We start from the raw sequence: 21,602 nt of genomic DNA on the forward strand, positions 1-21,602 counted from the left end.
GCTGATCTTGGTTTTACATTATCCTGTAAAACATTTGTAAAGACGTGATGAATACATTTTCTGCTGAGTCTTAATTTCACTGCACTAGATGTTTTGAATCACATGTGGGTAACACATATGACAAGTTTGTTATTATTGTAGGTCTGCACAAACACCTCAGACACCTCTGACATGTGACTGACAAAGGAAAACGTCGGAAAAATGTTTTCAATTAACAATGAACTGTATACATGCAAAAGTGAAATAATATAGTTTATTTAAACATTTTTGCCACATGCACACAGGATATTCAAGTCAGATGAGCACCACAGTGGCTGCACTTCCTGGAACTGACCCAGCAGTGCACACTTAACAGCAAAGTGTTTCACAGATTATGATACTTCAGTCAAAGTTAGAGGCATAAAGTGTATTGAAACAAAATCACCTATTTTCTTTTAATTCAGTTTATAGAAGAAAAACTCAGGTCCACAAATATCTATCTTGTTCTCTCACACAAAAACACCCTGATCATCTCTGTTAAATTTAACAGAGATGATCAGGGTGTTTTTATATATATTATTTATAATATATGTGTGCAGAACGTGCCGTATAGGGCAACGTGAGGCAGAGTTTGAGGCAGAAAATATGGTTTCTGGCTGACGGCTGCGACATGAAACGGAGGCAGTGTTTAAGTCGGTCAGTGGAGCGGTGGTTGCACCATCTTGTCGGCCCTGATGAATGAGGACTGGTGATGGCGGTGACGAGAGGCGAAGTCTGCGTTTTCCTCTGTCAGCTGCTTGGTTTTCAGCCCGACGCCGGACAGAGAGGGCGTGACCACGATCTCATCCTGAAGAGATCCTTTTCTCCTGAAAGATCAGGGAAACAAAAAGGCTTTCAGGTGACACACATAAATGACAAAAACTAATATTTACAGATAAGATTTAAACAATTTCAGACATTTCTTTGATGAATGACATTTAAATCTCTTATTTTTCTCCCATAAACTGATTCCTGAGTGGCGTTAGAACAGCAATAAGAAATACCTGCAAATGCTATTTAGTGTTGATTTGAGCCACGTGAAGAAGCTGAATCGAGCTGCAATACCTGCAATAAATCAAAGTGTTATTTGAAGAAATGAGCTCAATACTAGTTTCAATACTAGCAGCAGAAAACAGCTAAAAAATATGTTATTATGGAGACTATATCTAATGTGTGAATAGTTGAGGTTAGTGCACAAGAAGTGTAATAACAGAGTGAGAAAAACACACAGCATCACATTGACCACCTGTGGGACAAGTGTGAAACACTTGCCGAGCTTGTGTTCAGAAATGTCCTGAGTCAGGCGGCAGAGGCGCGCTGTAATGTGGCGAGTTTAATGCACAGATGCTTGGTGTCCCATCCAGCTATTCTAGAAATCCTAAGCCACAACAGCTGCTAAGCCCGCCCGGCAAAAAGACCACAAGTGAAACTCCCTGCAATGTGCCCGAGTACATTAACAGGTCACCCAAAGACTGAGTGTGGAGTGACCAAATCTGAAAATGTAAACTGCAAATGGGAAGTTACACATTATGGGGTAATTTTAAATGTGCTTCAGGTTTAATAGGTGTAACCTGCAGACTACTCATACAGTTAAAAGGTCTAAAGTTGCACAGGTTCCTTGTAAAAGATAACCTTTTCCTCCTTTCAGCAAACAGTAGACACAATAAGTAAATATCAAAACATAGAGAATGTGTAGTGAAATATATCATATTACATACATACATACATACATACATACATACATACATACGTACGTATACACAGTGGTGGCCAACATTTTTAGAACACCTGGCATATTTAAGAGGTTTCAGTTGTTTTTGTTGAATTGTCCATTTAAATACCCATAAAACGAATGAAATATCTACAAAGTCATCATTATGCTCTATAAACCATAGAATAGTGCCGTCATAAGGTGATTTAGGTCATTTTCCTTACAAAAAACAAGCTAGGCCTATTTCACTGTCAATGTCACACAATCATGTTCCTTCACAGAGGAAGCCAAATTACTTGTGTAATCATTGTTAGGTGTGATTGTGGTTAAATTGATGGTGATGCAAGAGTCTTAGGACACAGCTGTGTGATTCTTTTGAATGTACAAGGCCTATCCTGCTCATTAAGTGATTGGTAACTTAAGGGTTTTGTCACTGAGGCCACACCACCAATTGGTATAAATTCAAAGCCTCTAGAAGTAGTCTTGAAGCACATGTTGCTCTTTGAACATGGCTAAGGTGAAGAAGGAGCTAACGAGTGAGCAACGGGTTCGAATAAAGGCCCTTTTTGATGCTGGCTGGAGTTACCGCCGCATAGCCAAGGACTTGAGATGCAGTCCAAGCACTGTAAAGTACACTTTAGACCGTCATGATGCCACCGATTCACACCAGAACCGAAAGGGGAGAGGTAGAAAAAAAAAACTTTAAGACAGACAAGTGAAGCATCTCAAAATTCTCAGTCTTAAGGACCAAAGAAAGACCTCACGAGAACTGCGTGACGAGATCAACACCACAATGACTAATGGTGCAACAGTGTCTTCAAGAACTGTACGTCAAAAACTGGGAGAAGAAGGACTTGTTGGCAGAATAGCAGCAAAGAAACCATTATTGAAAGAGAAAAATAGAGTGAAATGCCTGACATTTGCAAAAGAACACAAGAAATGGACAGAGGAAGATTGGTATCAAGTGTTGTGGACTGATGAGTCCAAGTTTGAACAGTTTGGCAAGAGTGTATGTTCGACGGAGGGAGGGGGAGAGGTATAAAATGAGTGTCTCTTGCCAACAGTTAAACACGGAGGGGGTAGTATTATGGTGTGGGGTGCCATTTCAGCCTCAGGAAAAGGTGACTTGGTGAAAATTGATGGCATCATGGATAAGAAAGTATACCACAACATTCTGGTGAGGCACGGAGTACCATCTGGGAGTCGTCTTATTGGGCCTGGATTTATTTTCCAAGAGGACAATGACCCTAAACATTCTTCTAACTATTGCCGGAACTACCTGCGACAGAAGGAATCTGCTGGAACATTGAAAATGATGGACTGGCCCCCTCAAAGTCCGGACTTCAACCCCATCGAGCAAATTTGGGGCGAGTTGGAAAATAAACTGGACAGATCTATTGTACACTCAAAGGAAAGCCTTTGGCTTGAGTTGCAGAAGGCATGGGATAACATTAGTGTTGAAGTTCTCAGGAAATATATTGACACTAAGCCAAATAGATGTGCTGCTGTAATTGCTGCAAAAGGTGGACATACCAAATATTAAAGTTAAAAGTGGATAAAAACAGTAGGACTCACTCCATCTGATATTTGTTGTGCTCAGAGCAACCATCTGCATGTTTCATGAACATTATGAAATGAAATCATGTTTTGGAGGCAAAAAAAAGGTCAATATTTTAAGATCTGTCAGGTGTTCTAATAATTTTGGCCACCACTGTATAAATAATCAGTATGTAATTAATGAAAAGGAATGTCTATGAAGAGTATTTGGTAAAGAGCTGAACAGAAGTTTTTGTTGATTGTCACGGCCCCTTTTGACAAAAGCTTTACGACACATTCCCTCACTGACCCATATCATGGCGAGGAACAGTATAAGCCTTAAACGTGTTATTCTAATGGATTTGTTTCTCTAAACTGTGAGCCACTTTCCAAAATGGCAGGAGAAAAAGGCTCACATCTCGTTGAAGCCCAGACTTAATGCAATTCTACAAAACATTTTTTTTCTTTTCTGAAGTAATATTGTCAATGAAGCCATGTCACATCTTTCATTTCAATAGAAATACTAGCCTACACAACAACATTAAAAAGAAATTCAGACAATTCAAACAAGAGTATTGGCTCTGGCCCATTCAGGTTAACTGATCAATGAAGTTCAGATGAAATCAAACCCCACTGGACAGGAATCACACACAGTCGGTCATAGAAATTATGAACGAGGCCACAACAGTAGGCTAACATTAGCTATAGGTGCTAAGCTCACCTGTGATCAAAGGCATCTCATACAGTACTTCACTTTTGGCATACCACGCTTAAAAACCCTGCACAGGTGAAGGTGGTATATTTAATCAGCATTTTGTCAACTTGGATTTTTCATTTATAAACAGAGCATTTTATAAATCATAAGCTGATTTTAATTACCATGTTTCAAAACACATATTTACGTAATCCATCTACCGTCTGCTGAAAGAAGGAAAAGTCTTGCAGATGTGTGAATTAAGGTTAAAATATGGGACTGTCCTGTCCAAGTCAGGACATTTGGTCACCCTACAGGACCTCACCATAAAGCTCAGTGTCTCTAAAAAGGAAATGAGCAGATGGAAATCACCTGTAGGTAGTCCAGGACTTGTTTTCCCGATGTAGAGGAAGAGCAGCAAGGCAACGACTATGTTTGCTAAGGCATAAACCCACTGGATAACAAACATGATCAATATGGAGGTGAGTGCCTGCAAGAAAACAAATCATACATTCACATTATTTGTTAAATAAGCTTAGAATTACGGCAAAAATAAATAATTTGTAGCATAAAATGTGTAGCCTACCCCGATTAGAGCAACCCAGTGGTTGCAGAACTTGGCGTAGAGTGAATGCTGAATGGGTTTGATTTCAAAGTTCGGGTGCTCTGCTTTACTTTCAGCTCCTGAAAAGAAAAAGAAAAAGAAAAAGAAAAGTACAACTAACCTCGAGGAGCTCTACTTCTGTCTAGTCTCATCACGTCTAGTGTTTGATGCTTAAAGCTGATCACCTGTGCTGTGACTGTGAGGCTCAGCTGATGAATCCTGCTCAGCGTGTTGTGTTTTTGAATGACATTTGGCTTGTGGTTCTTCACCGACTCCACTCTGCACCTCAGCTCCCTCATGTGTTGGAGCTGAACTCACCTCCTCTTCTTTCTCTTCTGAGAACATATTGCTGTTTAGGTCCAAACCAAAGCTGTCCATCAGCTTCTGCTTAGTGGTCACACTAGCCTTTCTGCCCTTACAGTTCAACTCTTGCACGGAGGAGGTCTTTTCATCAGGATTTGACGTGGGGGGAAAGATCTGGTCCATGTCCTTGGTGAACTCCAGCAGAGTGCCTTTACTCTGCGGACTCTCACCTCCACTTCCATAGTTCGGGAGGGGGGCCTCGATCAGAGGCTTAGAGCCCTGCCTGGTCGACCGACGCTGGCTTCTTTTGGCCGGGATGAGGGGGTCTTTCTTTTCTTTAGTCTGCAGCTGGAAGGTCATGGCCACACTGAAGTAGGAGTAGTCGATGAAGCTGTAGGTGAGCATGAAGTTGATGCTGACGATGGGCGCCAGCACGTTGACCCCACCGATGAAAATGAAGGCCATGGTCAGCAGGCTGGTCAGACAGATGGCTGCTACTGGAGTCCTGTTTGGTCCTTTCTATTACAGAGGGAGAGTGTGTCATAATACGGAAAGTGACACATGAAAGTCTACACTTGAAATTTTCTATTAAAAGGATTTAAGGGCTCTGTGGAGCTTCTGTGTTGTGCTGGAAGCTGGTCGTTAGTTTATGTTAGCAGACTCCATTTCTAAACTAATGTTAGCGACAGGAGCCGAGAGAGGCACTGAGACGAGTCCTTCACAGAGAAATCCACAGTCCAGCAGCATTAAACAACTTAAACAAATTGTCCACATGCTTGTCTGTTGTTTGCTCCATCTGCTATACATCCATTGCAATACTTGGAGTAACTCCTCAGGATGTAAACCTAATCAGAGCTCCAGCTGATATTGTCAGTCGGTCAGTAGGCTCATCGAATGTAAAGGAAGTGACTCTTCAGCACCAATATATGGACACTAGTTTAAAAGATGTTACGTTCTTTCTTTCAAATGGAGGAGATCCGCTGTTTAATCAAGGCATCAACTACACATCTCTTGGGTGGAAGCTGAAGTATTGTAGTGAGGTAAACTGTGCTCACCTTTATATACTCATGATTACATACTCATATATGTCTAAAAATGTTTATTCTTGCACATTGAGGGGCACGTTTGCTTTTATTGGATCTGTATTTGTTTATTATTACTATGTTTGTCTTTTTTATATTGTAAATTTAAAGTTACCACTCCATCTAGATATACGTATTTTGCTTCTATCGCTCCTTTCGTTTTAAATGTTACTTTTAGATCACATCTGAATTTACCTACAAATAGTAATGGGATGATTACCCATATGTGTATACACAAGTTGTTTGTTGTGCAGGGAACTAAATACGTGAAACAGATTTGCTCTGCTCCACAATAAAGAGTAAAATGGTGGGGTAATATGACTTAACTTTAAATCCTTCCTGAAGTGAATCTGATCAACTTAAGACGACTACATGTAGATGAAACACCATCTGTTCCAGGACAAAACCGGCGTCCTCACAAATATTCCCTCTCTGAAAACGGTTAAATTGTTTTAACATGTGGTTTGTCAGCCAGCTTGCTTTCACTTCCCAGGTCCTATCACACAGTTTAAGGAGCACTGCTGTGTGCCTGGCGGGCCTCCAGAGCACACAGTACAGGGAGCAGGGCCCTGCCCGTCGGCCCCTTCCTGCGTTTGTTCTCAAGCTTTGATTTGGGCCAAGATGTCTAGGGCCTCATTCCAGCCCGCTGAGAGAGGTCAGACACACTGCTGCCATCCAGGGAAGCCTGAGGAAAGTGGAGGTGGACGGGGTCAGGACGTCAACGTGACTGTGTGTGTGTGTGTGTGGCAGCAGTGAGCTGTAACTCTTTGCTGCAATGCTGTCAGTCCAGTCACTTCTATGGAGTGGAGTCTGCAGTCTATAGTTAGGCAGTCCTGTCAGACTGTTTCCTGTTCAGTCCACCCACCACACCCCCTTATACATCCAGGCTACACACACTTATTAGGTTACAAATTGCCCATTACTGCAGGTCATCAGATATAATATTACTATTATAAACTCTGCATGACTCAGGTTAGTAGAATTTACAAAATAGTTCAGTGATTATGCATTTTAAAGTTTAAAGAAGTGGTTTAGTTTCAGGAGAATTTGGAAGTTTGGAAGTCAGTAAATAAATAAATAAATAAACTCATAGATGTCTTTTTTAATGTCAGTCCAGAGTGAACATTTGTAGTCAAGTATGCGCCATCACAAGGGCTTCGCACAACAACCTGTAGATTAACACACGCCCACTTTGGTTTGTATTTGCGGTCAAGGAAAACCTGATTTTTTTAGTTCCAGCTGGAAACGACTCTTTGGGCGCAGAACCTCTTTAATTTTTGGTCGCGATGCTCCAAACAGTTCAAAATGAGGTTCCATGTTGGTGGGAAAGGGGTATCAGTGACGTGGTCTATTTTAGCTAATTTCATTGGATGTTTGTGTTGTCAATGAGTAGTTCAGGATGTCTTTGAAATCATTAATTCATTTATATGTTGCAACTAAAATTAACAACTTATAAATATACAAATTAGAATTTTAACTTGTAGCCTGACTAGATTTGTTTTGTTCTGTTGTCAAGGATGAAGATCAGCGGCTGCTTCATCCAAAGCACTTTAAGGACTTCTGGTCCACGATGGCTTAAAAGTCATGCATCAGTTGAAACCTTTTCAAAAAGCCAGTAAATTGACCACAAGTTGGGATTTTTTTTCTTCTAAAACTATTCTTTCCAAGATCAATAAATTAACTTTTGATGTGTAAATTATTTCCTATTAATTCCTAACGTGTTGTCTGCGACGCCCAGGTGGGCTGTGAAGGTGCTGCCGGTTTTAAAACATTTTTAATGTTCAATTTTGTAATGATGTTTGAAGTTGACAAAAAATATTTATGTTAAGTTACGCATTATTCTTCATTTATCTGCCTTTTTTTGTTATCAGAATCTGTTTGTCATTGATAAGTGCGCCATCTACTGAACTTAACCTGCACCCAACAGTGGAGATCAAGTGGGGAACAGACTTTGACAACATCTGCACATATCTTTAACCACATCAATGACGGGAACAGAGTTGTGATTACAAGTTTGGGTTGGGAAGATTCTCCAAAATTGCACTGCATCATTCTTATATTTGGGTTGGTTGTTTTAGAAGTTTTTAGAGCTGCTCAACCCATTGACTTCATGAAATGAGCTAAGTTGGCAAATCTTACTAACGTCTCTCATGATGAATGCAGAGATATGAAAAAAGGCATGTATGAGTTTATCTAATAACGATAAGTGGTGCCAACAGGTGAAAAAGGTTCACCAGGTTCTATCATAAATAGTCTAACACAGTATTTCTTTCATTGAGCTAAGAGAAAATAATCATTCTCCATGTAAATGAACTCCCTGGTGCATAAACACACACCCTCATTAAGTAATCTGTGTTTACGTCATGGTGATTTCGGCTAAAACTTGTCATTTTATGGCCCGATCCATCCATTTATCCACCCACCCCTCTTCCCAGGAAGGCCAGAGCGGGGATGACTCTCTCCTGGGCGATGCACTGGAGGATCCTGGGTGCTCCGTACAAGCCGCCCATGCACGAAGCCAGAGAGGAGATGTAGAGGCCCAGCAGAAAGAGGAAACCCACCAAGGAGACCTGGAGGAAGAAGGAAAACAAACAGAGGGTGGAAGAGGATGGGGTGGGGTTCAGAGCTCACAACAGCTACACCCAGTTGAGTTCCGCTGCAGCCAGCCCCTTATGAAAACAATGAGAACTGATGGAGAAGTCAAGGATTTTGATTGGCTAAAACATAATCTATTTTTAATATGAGAATGAGTTGTAGTTTTGCATTTTTACTACACTATTTGTACACATTTTTCCTCATGGTCATCCGGCGACAACTAGTCGGTAACCTTGTTTGGAGGTAGGGGTTCTTGCTGCTGTCTTTAGAAGCACCACCTACTGAGGTCTGTCCATTTATTCTCAAACAATTCCTGATTCATCCAGTTTGGGTCCTTGTGCAGATGGACCAAAATACAAACTGCTAACTGACAGAGAGCTAAGCTGCATCAGACGACCCCACTTTTTACAGCCCGTCACAAAGCTGTGAACAGTGTGTGACTGTCAGAAACTGTTCCCCCTGAATTTAACATGAGAGGAAGCTCACACTGTCAACCTTCCTTTATAATCCCATTAGAATTTCATTCCTTATTATTTTTAATCTTATAATTAAATAAAACAGTTTAATGCACTAATTTAGGCCATTTTGAATATTTATTAGGTACATCTACACCAGGGGTCTGCCGGCCCCTCTCCCGATGCCAAAAACTATAAAAATACTAAATATATATATCAAATATAATCTGCAAAATTATTTTTTTAATTATTTTTTTTCTTTTAGTTGTTTCACACCATATTGACTGAGCTGACTTTTATGTTGAAGTAGACTCACAGGAAATGCAATCATCATCAAAAATGCATCCACAGAGCAAAACTGCGGTCATTTTGATCATTTGTTGACAGCAGATCAGTTTTGAATATGTCTGGGAGTAGTTTTATTCCGTCTGTAGGAGTAACGAACAAGAAGGAGCTGTAAGATGAAGAGCTGCAGGCAACAGGCCGCACACCTCTAACTTCTCAGTGAGGTAACAAACTCCTTCTTGCTCATTAACCTTATCAGGTTCTCTGTCGTCACTTAGTTTAAATCCGACATATTGTCAAACAGGCAATTTTGCTTTTCGCTTTGACAACAAATCCTCCGCCACCGTGTTGTCGGACAGCTCTCCTAACTCTCTACATGCTAAAAGTTAAATGTGACTCCAGTTACTCTGTGCTGCGACTCTGCTGCTTGAACACTGCAGTGGCTCTCCTACGAGACGAGCATACCCGCAGCGGCCCCAAGCTAATTTGTGTTTGACAAGCCTGCTCTACACTGTATACACAGGTTTATGCATTGCCAATGCCAACGCATAAACCTTATCATTGGATCGGCCAAAACACAAAGTTCTGTTCTTAATATGTGAAGAGATGGAGTTTTGTCCTTGCCAGCGTTAATCAAACAGATTTTTTGTGGTAATTGTGGTAATTCTAGTTTCAAGCATTCGGTTACTCAGACCCTGTAATAAGATCCCAGTAACAAGGAAAGCCTAACTAGGACGGTTTTGGTGAGTTTTGTTTTGTTTCTGTCGAGTTTGAATGAAGCATGTTTTACAAAGATTTGTGATGTAAAATTACTGGTTTTGGCAATGGAGTTTGGTGGCTTTGAGGACATCAAATTAACGTCTGTTTCTGGTTACACTAAAACTATTTACTCTTTACCAAAAGATTCCAAAACTTTTTGCATCCATGAGTCATTTAAACACCAAATACGTTAAAATTGGGCCTGGGCTTAAAAACACTGGAATTACCCTTTAAGTGGAATGTTTGTTAGTATTTCTCCGACGTGGGACGCACTTGACCTCTACCTTGCACTGCTCGAGACCCCAAGTGTGGGTACTGGGAAAGACCCAGTATTTTAGATAGACTTGAACCTGAATGGGGGGGGGGGGGTTATCTGCATTTCTACTTGAATGGGTTGTACATGCAGTCAGAACCACCACCAGCCCTAACCACACCACATCAACAAAGTGAGCCATGGTGGGAAATCCCCTCACCTCTCCCCTTCTGTTTAGAGGGCCTCTCTGAAGTGAGCAGGATGGAAACAAAGAGACAGAAGTTTACCTTTTCTGCTATCAAGAAGTCATAACGCAGAGCTTCTCTGGTGCAGATGGCCCCGAGGAGGAAGACAAAGACCAGATACAGGAACCACCTGTGGGTCACCAACAGTACACCAACACATAGACGTATTAACAACGGCTGCTTTCTCACTATTAATAGGAGAATTGTGTCATGGAAGCTCCGCAGTCAGATACGGCCATGAGGGTGGGAGAGGTTGCCCCTTTGAAGAGATCTGAGGACACCACAGGAGTTAAATGAAAACATTTGGAAAGTACCCATCTAGATGATTCAGACGGCGAGGGACAGACTCCTGAAAACTGCACTTGTCACATCACGTAGTTAAATAGATGCAGAAATTGCTGAGATTGTATTTTATTTTCTGACATGTGGCCACTTCAGGCTTCGCTTGTACTGGAGCTGTAGTGTTGTGTACTTGCAGCAGTCTCCATGTGGTGTTTCTCATCTCACAATATTGGTTTGTGTGTGTGTGAGAGTGTGTGTGTGTATGGGTGTATGTGTGTGTGTGTGAGAGTGTGTGTGTGTGTCGAGGTGTCGTCATACGAGGTGAAGACAGCTGCCAGCGTTCCCACTGGGATGTTGTGTTCAGGCCGCTGAAGGTCTGAGCTCATATTGAAGCCTGCCATAACCCCTACACACACACACACACACACACACACACACACACACACACACACACACAAACACACAAACACACACACACACACACACACACACACACACACACACCACAAAAATGTACATAACACACTGCACAATACAACATGTATTTCTACACAGCATATGTAGCTGCACGAGATAACAGGAGGGCTGGAGTGTTGAGAGTTACTCTAAAAGGGCGTATAAATGATCTCAATACATACAACACACAATAATAGATCAAAAAGAGAAGATGAGAGCCATCTCACCTGTAGCAGCAGGGAAGAAGACCCCAAACACTGTGAAGAAGTTTTCTCCTGCGCTGTAATCTGGCAATATGTTACTGCTGAGCAGCCCGGGTGAATAACCAATGAATCCATGCTCTGAAACAGCAGACGACAACAGACACATCAAACATCAGGTCTGAGCCAGGATTACGTGAGTAAACAGTGAACATTATCTACAGTATAAACCTGTTAACTGAGGCCTATTGATACCAATGATAATCTGAAAGCTCTCTCAGAATTATAGGAAATAGGGCTGTCACGATATCAGACTTTCACTACACGATTATTGTGGCAAAACAAATTCACCTTAATGATATAATCCTGATATCTACAGAAATTCTAATAACATGATAGCATCAAATCTAACTTTAACTTTGTTTACTTTGTGTTTTGTCTCTTTTTTTGGCAAATAAATTACCCTCTGTAAAAGACAACCAGATGAACGCATAAACAAGAGACGAGAATATTTCATTTTTTAATATCACGGTTGTCGTGAATGTCACGATATAGCGACACCTCTTATAGAAAACAACCATTTAGTAGCTGTTCTGGAGTTTGTGGTTATATCATGATCTCCATCCGCAGACGGGTGTTTGCCAATTTGTCTCTAACAAAATTAATGATTACAAAAATCGTGTACGAGAAAAAGTTCTTGTACACGTCTTTAGACCGAGCCAAGTGATTCTTCTATTGGGTTTTGAATGATTTAAGCTCATTAAATGACAACAAAAATATTTTGTGTCATATGTGGTGCAGCATTCATTAAAATATTCATGAAAAATTACAAATCAAATTATTTTATGAGTCTGAGTCAGGGGACGTCACAGAAGACCTGATCCATTTTGCCAATGGAGTCACTGTCTCTGACCTGAACTTTGTGATAAATGAGCTGTTTTAATTTTGATTTTTTTTTTTTTAAATGCGCCAGTCTCATCCACAATAATGCTGATATAAAATTAAATTTTCATTCCAATTACAATTTCCCTGATGGCTGGTGTAACGTGATCATTATTATAGCTAATTAGTGACCATCGCTAGTCTGAGATGATTATTGGTGAGTTTTTGCACTGCGCTTTCTGGAGAAGTTCAGACCAACTGGGAATGTAAACACATCACATCTGCACCAGGGGATTTTCCAAGGAAAGACCTACAGTAGCAGACACCAGATGTTTAAAATAAAATATAACATGTTTTGCATTTTATCAGATAAAGTTCTTACTTCCTTACAAAATTGTAATAAAAGCTAAGGATGCTGGTGACCAAAAGAATACTCCTATTTAAATTTTCATATTCCTCCAACTCAAAAACAAGGATAAATTTGAGAAATTCGTACTACTTTTCCTTCTAAAAAATGTTACTAATGTCTAACAGAATCACCTAAACTCATGTCTGCAATTAGAGACTTTTTTATTTAACAAAAAATGACAATAGGCAACAAAAGTATGCAGTCTAAAGTCCGGACAGGTCAGCTGAGTCTATGTCTCTTTGTTGAATGTGCAGGGGAGAGATTGTTCTGCTTTGGTGGGGGCCATATAACAATCTGAAGCGCCCCGCCTATGTTACAACACCGGACATTTCCCCCTTGGTTATCTTGCGATGGGAAAGAATGTGTTCTCTCAGATTAATGACATGTTTATCCAAAAGGAAGTCGCCACCCTTTTCAGAAGCTCAGCAGCTTCCAAGTTTGAGAGAAAAGAATGAGAGTGAGCGAGAGAGGGAGACAGAGAGTGAGAGACGAGAGAGAGAGAGAGAGAGAGGGTGAGAATGCTCATTTTTGCTTTTGTTTGAGGGGAAAAAAAAAAACCAAACCATGAGGGCTTAATAAACTAGTTATCCAAGTGCACATGTTCTCCAGGGTAGGAATTTAACAAGGCTGTGAAAGCTGACATCAAACGAGGACGAGGAACTCAAACTCTTGTTCACTCTGTGACCCGGTGAGCTCGCCCTCTGTCCAAACAATCAGAATCTAACAGATCCAGGGCAGTCAGTGTCCATGTCTGCACCACGGGCTCCCCACCCATATTACAACATCATACGCCGACATCCATGCCTGACTCCACTCAGCTGAGGGCGTTCACGTATTTATGGAGGTAGAACTATTTCTACGAAACACAAATTAGTCATTGGAGAATTTTTGTCCATTTTCTTGGAACTCGCTCACCTCCATCATACCAGGCTCCTGTACAACGCACGGTCAGATCAACTTCACTGGGAGCCTCAGGGCAAAAGCTGCAGACTATAGCTGGCAGCCCCGTTTTATTTTGCACAGCAAGCCAGAAAACATTTTCTGTATTTCATTTAGTCTGTGGTTATTTGATGACAACCTAATTTAGTATGCACCATGTAAGCACAATGTGAGCTGAGCTGCCAGCATGGTCGTAAACACATCCACCTGTTTAGTGACTTTAAAGTGATGCAGGCTGACCTTGATCTATTAAAAGCCTCCAAAAGCCATCATCATCATCATCATCATCATCATCATCATCATCATCATCATCATCATCACTCTGCTTTCTGGGCTGACAGAGCAAACAGATTTCCAGACAAAGCTGTGGTGAACACAATCATATTTCAGTGTGTATATTGTCTGAACAGCAAGTGTGTATAGGCAGAATGGGGCTCAGCATTCCTCTGATGCAGACTGGAATGTGTACTCAGATTACATTAGCATCTGAGGCCTCTCCCTCCGTCTGGCTGACCTCTTACCCTCCCACTATAACCAGTATGAAGCGCTGTGCATGGAGAGCAGAGGTGGGGCAGGTCCCATTGGGAGGATTGAAGACTATATATTATAATGTGGATCACAGGGAGAGATGATGCAGCAGTCTCTGGAGGAGCAGCAGGCCTCAGATCTCACTTCCGGCCTTCTCTCTTTGTCATTTTCTAAAAATGTGGGTGAGTCTGGTTAACACCCTAAACCCCAGACCCAAGGAGCACATTATGGCTTCCTGTTCTGTGGGGAATAAAAGTAAAGAGACTGGGACTGGGTGAGGCGTGGCAGACTGTATTTCATCTGTGCACCACAGTCAGATGGTCTGAGTTGTTTGGCTGCAGAGACAATACGTCGGCAGTGTTACAGAGCAAACTATATCATTTTCTATACTTCAACACCATAATTGGGAAATGAACTGTCCTCCCATCATGATAAAGCACTATCCTGAGCTGCCTTATATGCAGTTTTTGAATTCTACTGCAGTCACAGTACAGTACAGATTTTTGTGGCTAGGAAAATGATATTGGGAATAAGAAAGTCAGGTCAGTTCATGCACATATATAACACTTTGAAATCCTCATCAGCATTACATTCTAGATATTAAAGATATAATATGTAACATTTCTGCATTAAAATGTAGAGAAATGACTCGCCTTTGTTGCATATTTTGTTGAGTTACTTACCAAAAATGTTAAACACAGAGAAATCTGTAATTTAACTCAAGATATTGGTGCTTTTCATTTGGTCACCTGTTGCTAGAAGGTACAGGGAAACATCAGATGATTTTGTCAAAGAGCAAAAAAAAAATAATTATTTAGTCTTTCCCATTTAAATCTCTTTGTTGAAATAATGTTACATACGGATTCTTGCATATTTTGCAATAAACACTTAACTAGACAATGACGATATGCATCTATTTTCATTATTCATTCGTTGGACCAATATTTTTTCGGTCTACAAAATGTGACAAATAAGGAAAAATATTCTCACAGCTTCCCAGACATCTTACTTTTCATCTGACCAACCCCAACTCTTAAAAGGTGGACACTGTAGTTTTGGAAGAGAAATGCAAACAAACAAACCATAACTGAATAAATAAGCTGTCCTCAAAGGAGAATAACGTCCCCAGAACACTGTTTGAAGCCAGACAGGCGGTACTGCAAATATAAACAAAGTAAAACAATATGAAATTGTGTTGTCCTTTGAAAACAGTTTGTTTATTCGGTCATGAAAATCAAATAATAAAGAATTTTCTCTTCTGATTAAAATTTCTTTCCCAAAACAACATTGTGCACCTTCAAAGATTTTCTGCCAACAATTATATAAACCAGAGAAAAGCAGCAAATCCCTGAGTTCCAGTTCTGCTTGAAAAATACATGAAAAAGAAAGATATGCACGCCAGAAAGCTCCTGTTTAAAAGGAAGCAGTCTGAGGAAGAGTCTTGCTCTGGAAACATCACACAGCAGGAAATACAGTCCTTAAAATTGAGCTTTTTGGTGTGTATATCTCTCATTTTCAATTCTGCCACGTATTTTGCAATTCAGCACCCATCCCATTGGGTATTGAGATGTGCAAGTCTTCTTTATTATCTATTATAGAAAAATACCCCAAACCTTTTATCGATTAATTATTATAATTGACTAAAAGTTAACTGACTAATCAGTCAGCTCTAAATTTGACAATTTAATTTCATTTTTTTTAATTAAAGGCCGATATCTGCCAAGCGTTCCGACAACAAGCCAATACATCATCACGGTTCTGATACGGTTCATCACGGGGCTGAACAGTCAAACCTGAGCTATGGCAGAAACCGACAACGGCGCCAGCTTCGCCGAGTGTACAGAGGGGACGTGTTATCAAACCGTGAACACATGATTTTGGCAGTAGCTCCTTTTCCTTCAGGATGTGCCTCGGCGTTCAGTGAGCACACACTAATCTGGGCTGTTTCAACGAGCGAGTGGACCTGCTGGTCCTCTGCCAACCATGAAGTCACCACAACACACACACACAGCGACTCTTAATTGGAAAAACCTGGAGAAACCATTACGGCCACTTCTTCCACTATTTTTGACTCAGAACAGGCCTACTGTAGGAGCTTAATCTTGCAAAAACTGCTCCTGTCTGGACAGGTAGATCGAGTTTCTTGGGAGCTAAAAAATAGGACAATTCACTTTCTGACTGTCTATATAGGTGTGTGTTTTTAAATGTTTTTATAAAAAAGGTACAGTGACTATATTGTGCCTATTCACATGAAGACTGGCTTGATCTCTGGACTTTTCTCTTCCCACTGGACAGGACGTTGATAATCAGTGAGAACAGGAAATGTGGGGAAGGACTTCCTGAAGGGCAGCAGAAGAATACAACCTTCTCAAAAAAAGGCAACATTTCCTCATCACAAAAGAAAAAAAAGAAAAAAAAATCTGTCAGTAAACACAAGGCCAGTCTCAGACGAGAAGAGAACAGCACTTTACAGAAGTTTCTGACAAAACCAAACTGTCGCTGAGCGCAACGAATGTTCTCACTGGAAGAGGAAACATGACATGACAAAAATAAGTAAAATATGCAGCAGAAAGGTTGTTACACAGACAGCAGCCTCATGAAGAGGTGAACTGTTGGGTCTTAAAATAATAAGTGATACTACAGCTACACCTACTGGCCTGAACAGACATTCACCTTTCTAACCTCTTCAAACTTTTCTGTCTTCTTTGGAAACAAAACTTAATTTCACACCCCACTCCCAGAGACATTACTTCACTGCATTTTTAACAACCAGCAAAAAACACTGTGGAGAAAAAAAAGGGAGCAATGCTGAATCTTTATTTTCCTGTAAACCATCAAGAGTCACATTCCCTTTTCTACAGAAGACATTTTGACTTGTTAGAGCAGGAACAGCACAGGAGGAGGAACTGCTGACATTAACGACGGCTGGTCCCTGCAATTACAGTAACTGATTCATTTGTGTTCGACAAATCAAAATGTCTCCTGTCAAAGATCTGTTCAACTTTTTGCACATTTTTCGTTAATGTGCCCTCCCTCATGAAATGGTAGGATGATGCTGAACTGGAGGACTTTCCCCATTTCCACAGGTTTTATTTTTCATTATACTTACTTATACTATCAGTCTTTTTAAATTCATTGCAAGTCTTTTTTTACGTGAAGTTATTTCTTTGTTGTAAAGCATTTTGAGCTGCATTTCTTGTATCAAAAGTTCTTACAAAAATATCATATTAATTACAAACATAAATTGAAAACCCATCTCTTCCAACTTTACCTCTTCCCTAAAGGCCCTGACAATGGTGGCTCTAGTCTTTGGTGTGGTGTGTCCTGCACCACTGGCACTGGGAGAGGCTTTATGGCTGATTCAGAATGTAGAATTGACATAAATATAATTCTGAGGCAAACGCTGAATAATTTCTGGATTATTATGGCTTGGAAATCCCCATACACGTTATAAGAAGACACCAAATACTGGCACAAAACATCAGTACAGATTCAACCCTCTTATGTTTATATTCATGACCTCCAGCCCTACCTGGGTCGAGGTGCGTGAAGGTGCCGATGACAAAGTCCAGCGTGGAGACCGCCAGCACGGCCAGCAGCAGCAGCTGGAGTCGGACGATCCACTTGACACCTGCCAGGTTGATTCCAAGCAGCGCCAGCAGCACCACCGCCGACATGCTGCGCACCGCCCACTGGCTCTGCAGACCCAGCACCTCAGCCACCGACTCAGAGAAACCTGTGATGTACATGGCTCCGGCTACACACTGCAAGGTGAGAGACAGTATGAAAGCGGAGACAACATAGGAAAATGTAAAAGGTCCAGACCTGCTACTCACCTGTCCGAACACATAAAGGAGGCCCACAGTTCCTCCGACCCTGCCGCCCAGGACGGTGGAGATCATGGAGTAGATTCCTCCACCCCCAACACCACAGTGCTCACACACTCCGATCCCCGACATCACCGTCACTAAGGCGACCAGCACGACCAAGGAGACCAGCAGCATCCCGAGCAGCACGCCCGTGTTCCCCTGGACAATGTTGGGGACAAAATGACATCTGTAGTAAACATATCTGCTCACTTTTTCTCCAGCTTTCCTTCCTTTTGTTTGTCTCAGTATCTGCATCGACAATGTAATCCACATCTTAAAGAAATACTCAAACTCTGAGTTTTACTTCATACGTGTCTAAAATGGAGAGAACATTTTTAAAACAAATCATAGTTTTTTACTTTATCTAATATTTTAAATGACACACGTTTGAAAGACGTTATGTTGAAAAAAGGGAAAACACACATTATTACTTTTCCACAATGAGTAATAGGGAAGCGTCTCACTGCGGAGAGGAAACCCCGTCTTCCACATGACAAACTATGTTTTAGCTGTCAAGTTAAACCCAAACGGATGCAGCAATTAAGATCACAGGGTCTTTGTAGCCGTGTCCTGTGATGACACATGCACATTAACTTGTTTGGGATCATCTGACAGGATGACATGTACTAAAAATAAAAACTTAGAAGCTGTAACGTGTGACGCAAACACAGTCATTGCTAAACATGAGGCCACATATTGTAAAGTGTAGAAGTGAAAATAAAGACACAATCTTTTCTAGTTCTCTTTTCCAGTCAACAACAACCATAAATTGATGTTGACAAAGCCCCAGTCTGCAAATGGTGCACGCTGCCTCGACACTTCGAATTGTATCATAAGTCTGTCCTGTTCTCTTTGTAATGTAGACCACGTCGGCTCAGCTGCTGCACGTGGTCTGCACTACAATGACAACCTGAGATGACAGTCCCACAGATTGAGAGTTTGCTGACTTGGTGACTGGGTGAGTGAGTACGTGAGTAAGTGGGTGAGGGTCTTTGCTTTTTTAATCTTTGAGTTTCAGGGTAAGAGGGAGAAATTTGGGATGTAAGGGTTGCTCCAATTAGTGGTAAATATCATATTTACTGAGCATATATTTTTGTGTCTTCACTAAGCAGATTTATTCACATTCCTTCTAATGCACATGAAGACAAATACAGTAAGAGTGCAGTTTTTCTGCCTGGATATGGCTGCGCAAATGTCCAAAGTACACCCTGTAAATAAAATCACAGTTTACTACAGAATTGAGATGAAGAGATGAGCACGGTGTATGTACACTCACCACCAGGTAGCCGGTTCGTAGGAACAGCACAACACCAAAGATGTTGATCATGCAGGTGGTGAAAACTCCATCCCAGGTGCCGAAGAGCACCGGCTCCCACACAAACAGCTTGATCCTCCACCACGGCTGGCTGGACTGCTGGAAGCCCTGATCGAAGCAGAAACACAGAGGTCAAAGCTGCAGGCTGGTTTAAAGATGTCAGATGTCAATATCATGTTCATTTTCAGACATCAGAGAAGTTACTGTAAATATGGTCATAATGGATTAGATAAAAGTGGATGAAAGTGCATTTTGAAGCAAACTCCCTACCTGTGCATCTTCATGAAACAGATCGTGGACATGTGTGTTTGCGTTGGTGTCAGGGACTCTGTCCTTCAGCAGTCCTGCCACGTCTCCCTCCTGCTCACAGGTGTGCACAGTCCAACCTATTGGCAGGGTGTCCATAGCAACCTACAGGTGTGATCAGTTCACTTTTTCTCCAAGTTAATCAGAGACAACATGACAAAAAATCTGCAAGGTTTTGATTGCATCAATAAGTAACCACACTAGTTTGCTCTGTTAAGAAAGTTAAACAGCAACAGGTGGAGCATGAGGACACCCGGATACAGCAGGGTGTGTGTGCAGCTGATAATCAGTCAAGAGCCGGACTGACATTTAACTAACACACAACTTAAACAATAAGTCAGTCTAGACATGCCGAGGTCTACAGTCTTAAAACAGAAGGCATTATTAGCGACAAAAAGCCATGAACAGATTCAACAACACTTGTACCTCCATTTTTTAACCGTAAAATGAACTATTTCAACAAAGTCATTTTAAAAAATAAAACTATGTTTAACTTATATCAACATTTAGTCTATCGTTTGTTGTCCAAGTGTCAACCTAGTACAAAAACCCGCAGCAGCGCCACAAAGATCTCGCTACTCAGGCTCTCGAAGCACCGTCGACACCAAACCTAATTAACAAACTTGTCAATTTAAATTTCTCTAGTGGCAAAAATAGATTAAACTTAAATGAATATCGCCGAATTACTCGGATTCACTCTTAAATTAGGCAGTACACAATACGGCCATTTTTTATAACGGTCTTGTTTCCCATTTAACAAGACAAATACTTAAAATGACTCCCCCCCCCAATGGTGTTTGGCGTGGCATTAGCTATGCCGACCTCTAACAGTCAGGCTGTGAAGAGAGCGTCGACGCCAAACCTAATTAACAAACGTGTCACTTTAATGATTTCTGGTGGCAAACGTAAAAGAAACTTCAGTATATTTGTTTAAATTAGTCGGATTCACTCTTAAACCAGGTAATAACCAATGCGGCCACTTTATTACATACAACTGTGTTGAAATTATTTATTATTTTCTAAACTGACTTGCCAAGGAAACATTTGTGGCCGGAGAGTCAGCTAAAACAAAAGTGTAAATTTAGATGTTTAACTAAATAAGTTGAATTTCTTGGTGGGGTAACATTAATGAAAAGGTATTGTTTCTAGTCTAACAAGGCAAATAATTAAAATGATATATTTTTTAATGGTGTTTGACGTGTCGTTAGCTAAACATACATATCACAGAGTCAGGCTGTAAAGAGAGCGTCGACGCCAAACCTAATTCACAAACTTGTCAATTTTATGATTTCTATTGACAAAAGTAAAATAAACTTCAGTAAACTCATCAAAATTACTCGAGTTCACTCTTAAATCAGGCAATGACCAATACGGCCACTTTACTACATACAGTTGTGTTGAAATTAATATATATTGTTTTCTAAATTGATTTGTCAAGAGGATATTTGTGGCAGGAGAGTTAGCGGAACAAAAAATGTGTGATTTTAAATGTTTACCAAAAGAAGTTTTGTTCAAACAAAGATCGTGTTTATAATCTTACAAGGCAAATACTTAAAATGACAGATATTTCAATGGTGTTTGGCGTGTCGTTAGCTAAACCTACCTTTCACAGAGTCCCATACCAGTCCATGTTGAGGAATAATCAGGTATTAAAATGACAGAGGAGTTCATTATTCCATTGAGCCTCTATGATGCTTCCAGTCAGTGTGAACAGGACTCTCAGCTCCTCCTGCTGCCAACAAGGTGTTTTATGGAAACGTCATCAGGTAACTTAAGGTGGATTTGTGCTCACTGGTTACCTTCCAGGGTGTGTTGTTGCTTTGCACAAGGATCATGTGTTGGTTTTGGCAAGCCCTGCTGCAGGCAAGGTTGACTA

General features: G+C 40.9%; 1 protein-coding gene across 2 annotated transcripts; it reads right to left on the bottom strand.

The window, feature by feature from the left end:
* Window positions 1-239: 239 nt before the first annotated feature.
* Window positions 240-21,441, bottom strand: slc12a8 (solute carrier family 12 member 8). 2 transcript variants are annotated; one of them, XM_073473984.1, is made up of 14 exons: window positions 21,330-21,441; window positions 19,691-19,831; window positions 19,382-19,528; window positions 18,073-18,264; window positions 17,769-18,000; window positions 11,506-11,619; window positions 11,141-11,228; window positions 10,583-10,670; window positions 8,372-8,518; window positions 4,749-5,385; window positions 4,546-4,643; window positions 4,332-4,449; window positions 1,023-1,083; window positions 240-845 (listed from the first exon to the last, which is right to left on the bottom strand). In XM_073473984.1, the coding sequence occupies exons 2-14, from the start codon at window positions 19,823-19,825 to the stop codon at window positions 677-679; spliced, it is 2,226 nt and encodes a 741-aa protein (XP_073330085.1). In that variant the 5' UTR covers window positions 19,826-19,831; window positions 21,330-21,441; the 3' UTR covers window positions 240-676. The 2 variants fall into 2 exon arrangements, with proteins under 2 accessions (XP_073330085.1, XP_073330086.1); XM_073473985.1 differs by having other exon boundaries at window positions 19,691-19,851.
* Between the last annotated feature and the right edge of the window lie 161 nt (window positions 21,442-21,602).

Source organism: Pagrus major, chromosome 9, assembly GCF_040436345.1.
Source record: "Pagrus major chromosome 9, Pma_NU_1.0".
NCBI classification, from domain to species: Eukaryota; Metazoa; Chordata; class Actinopteri; order Spariformes; family Sparidae; genus Pagrus; species Pagrus major.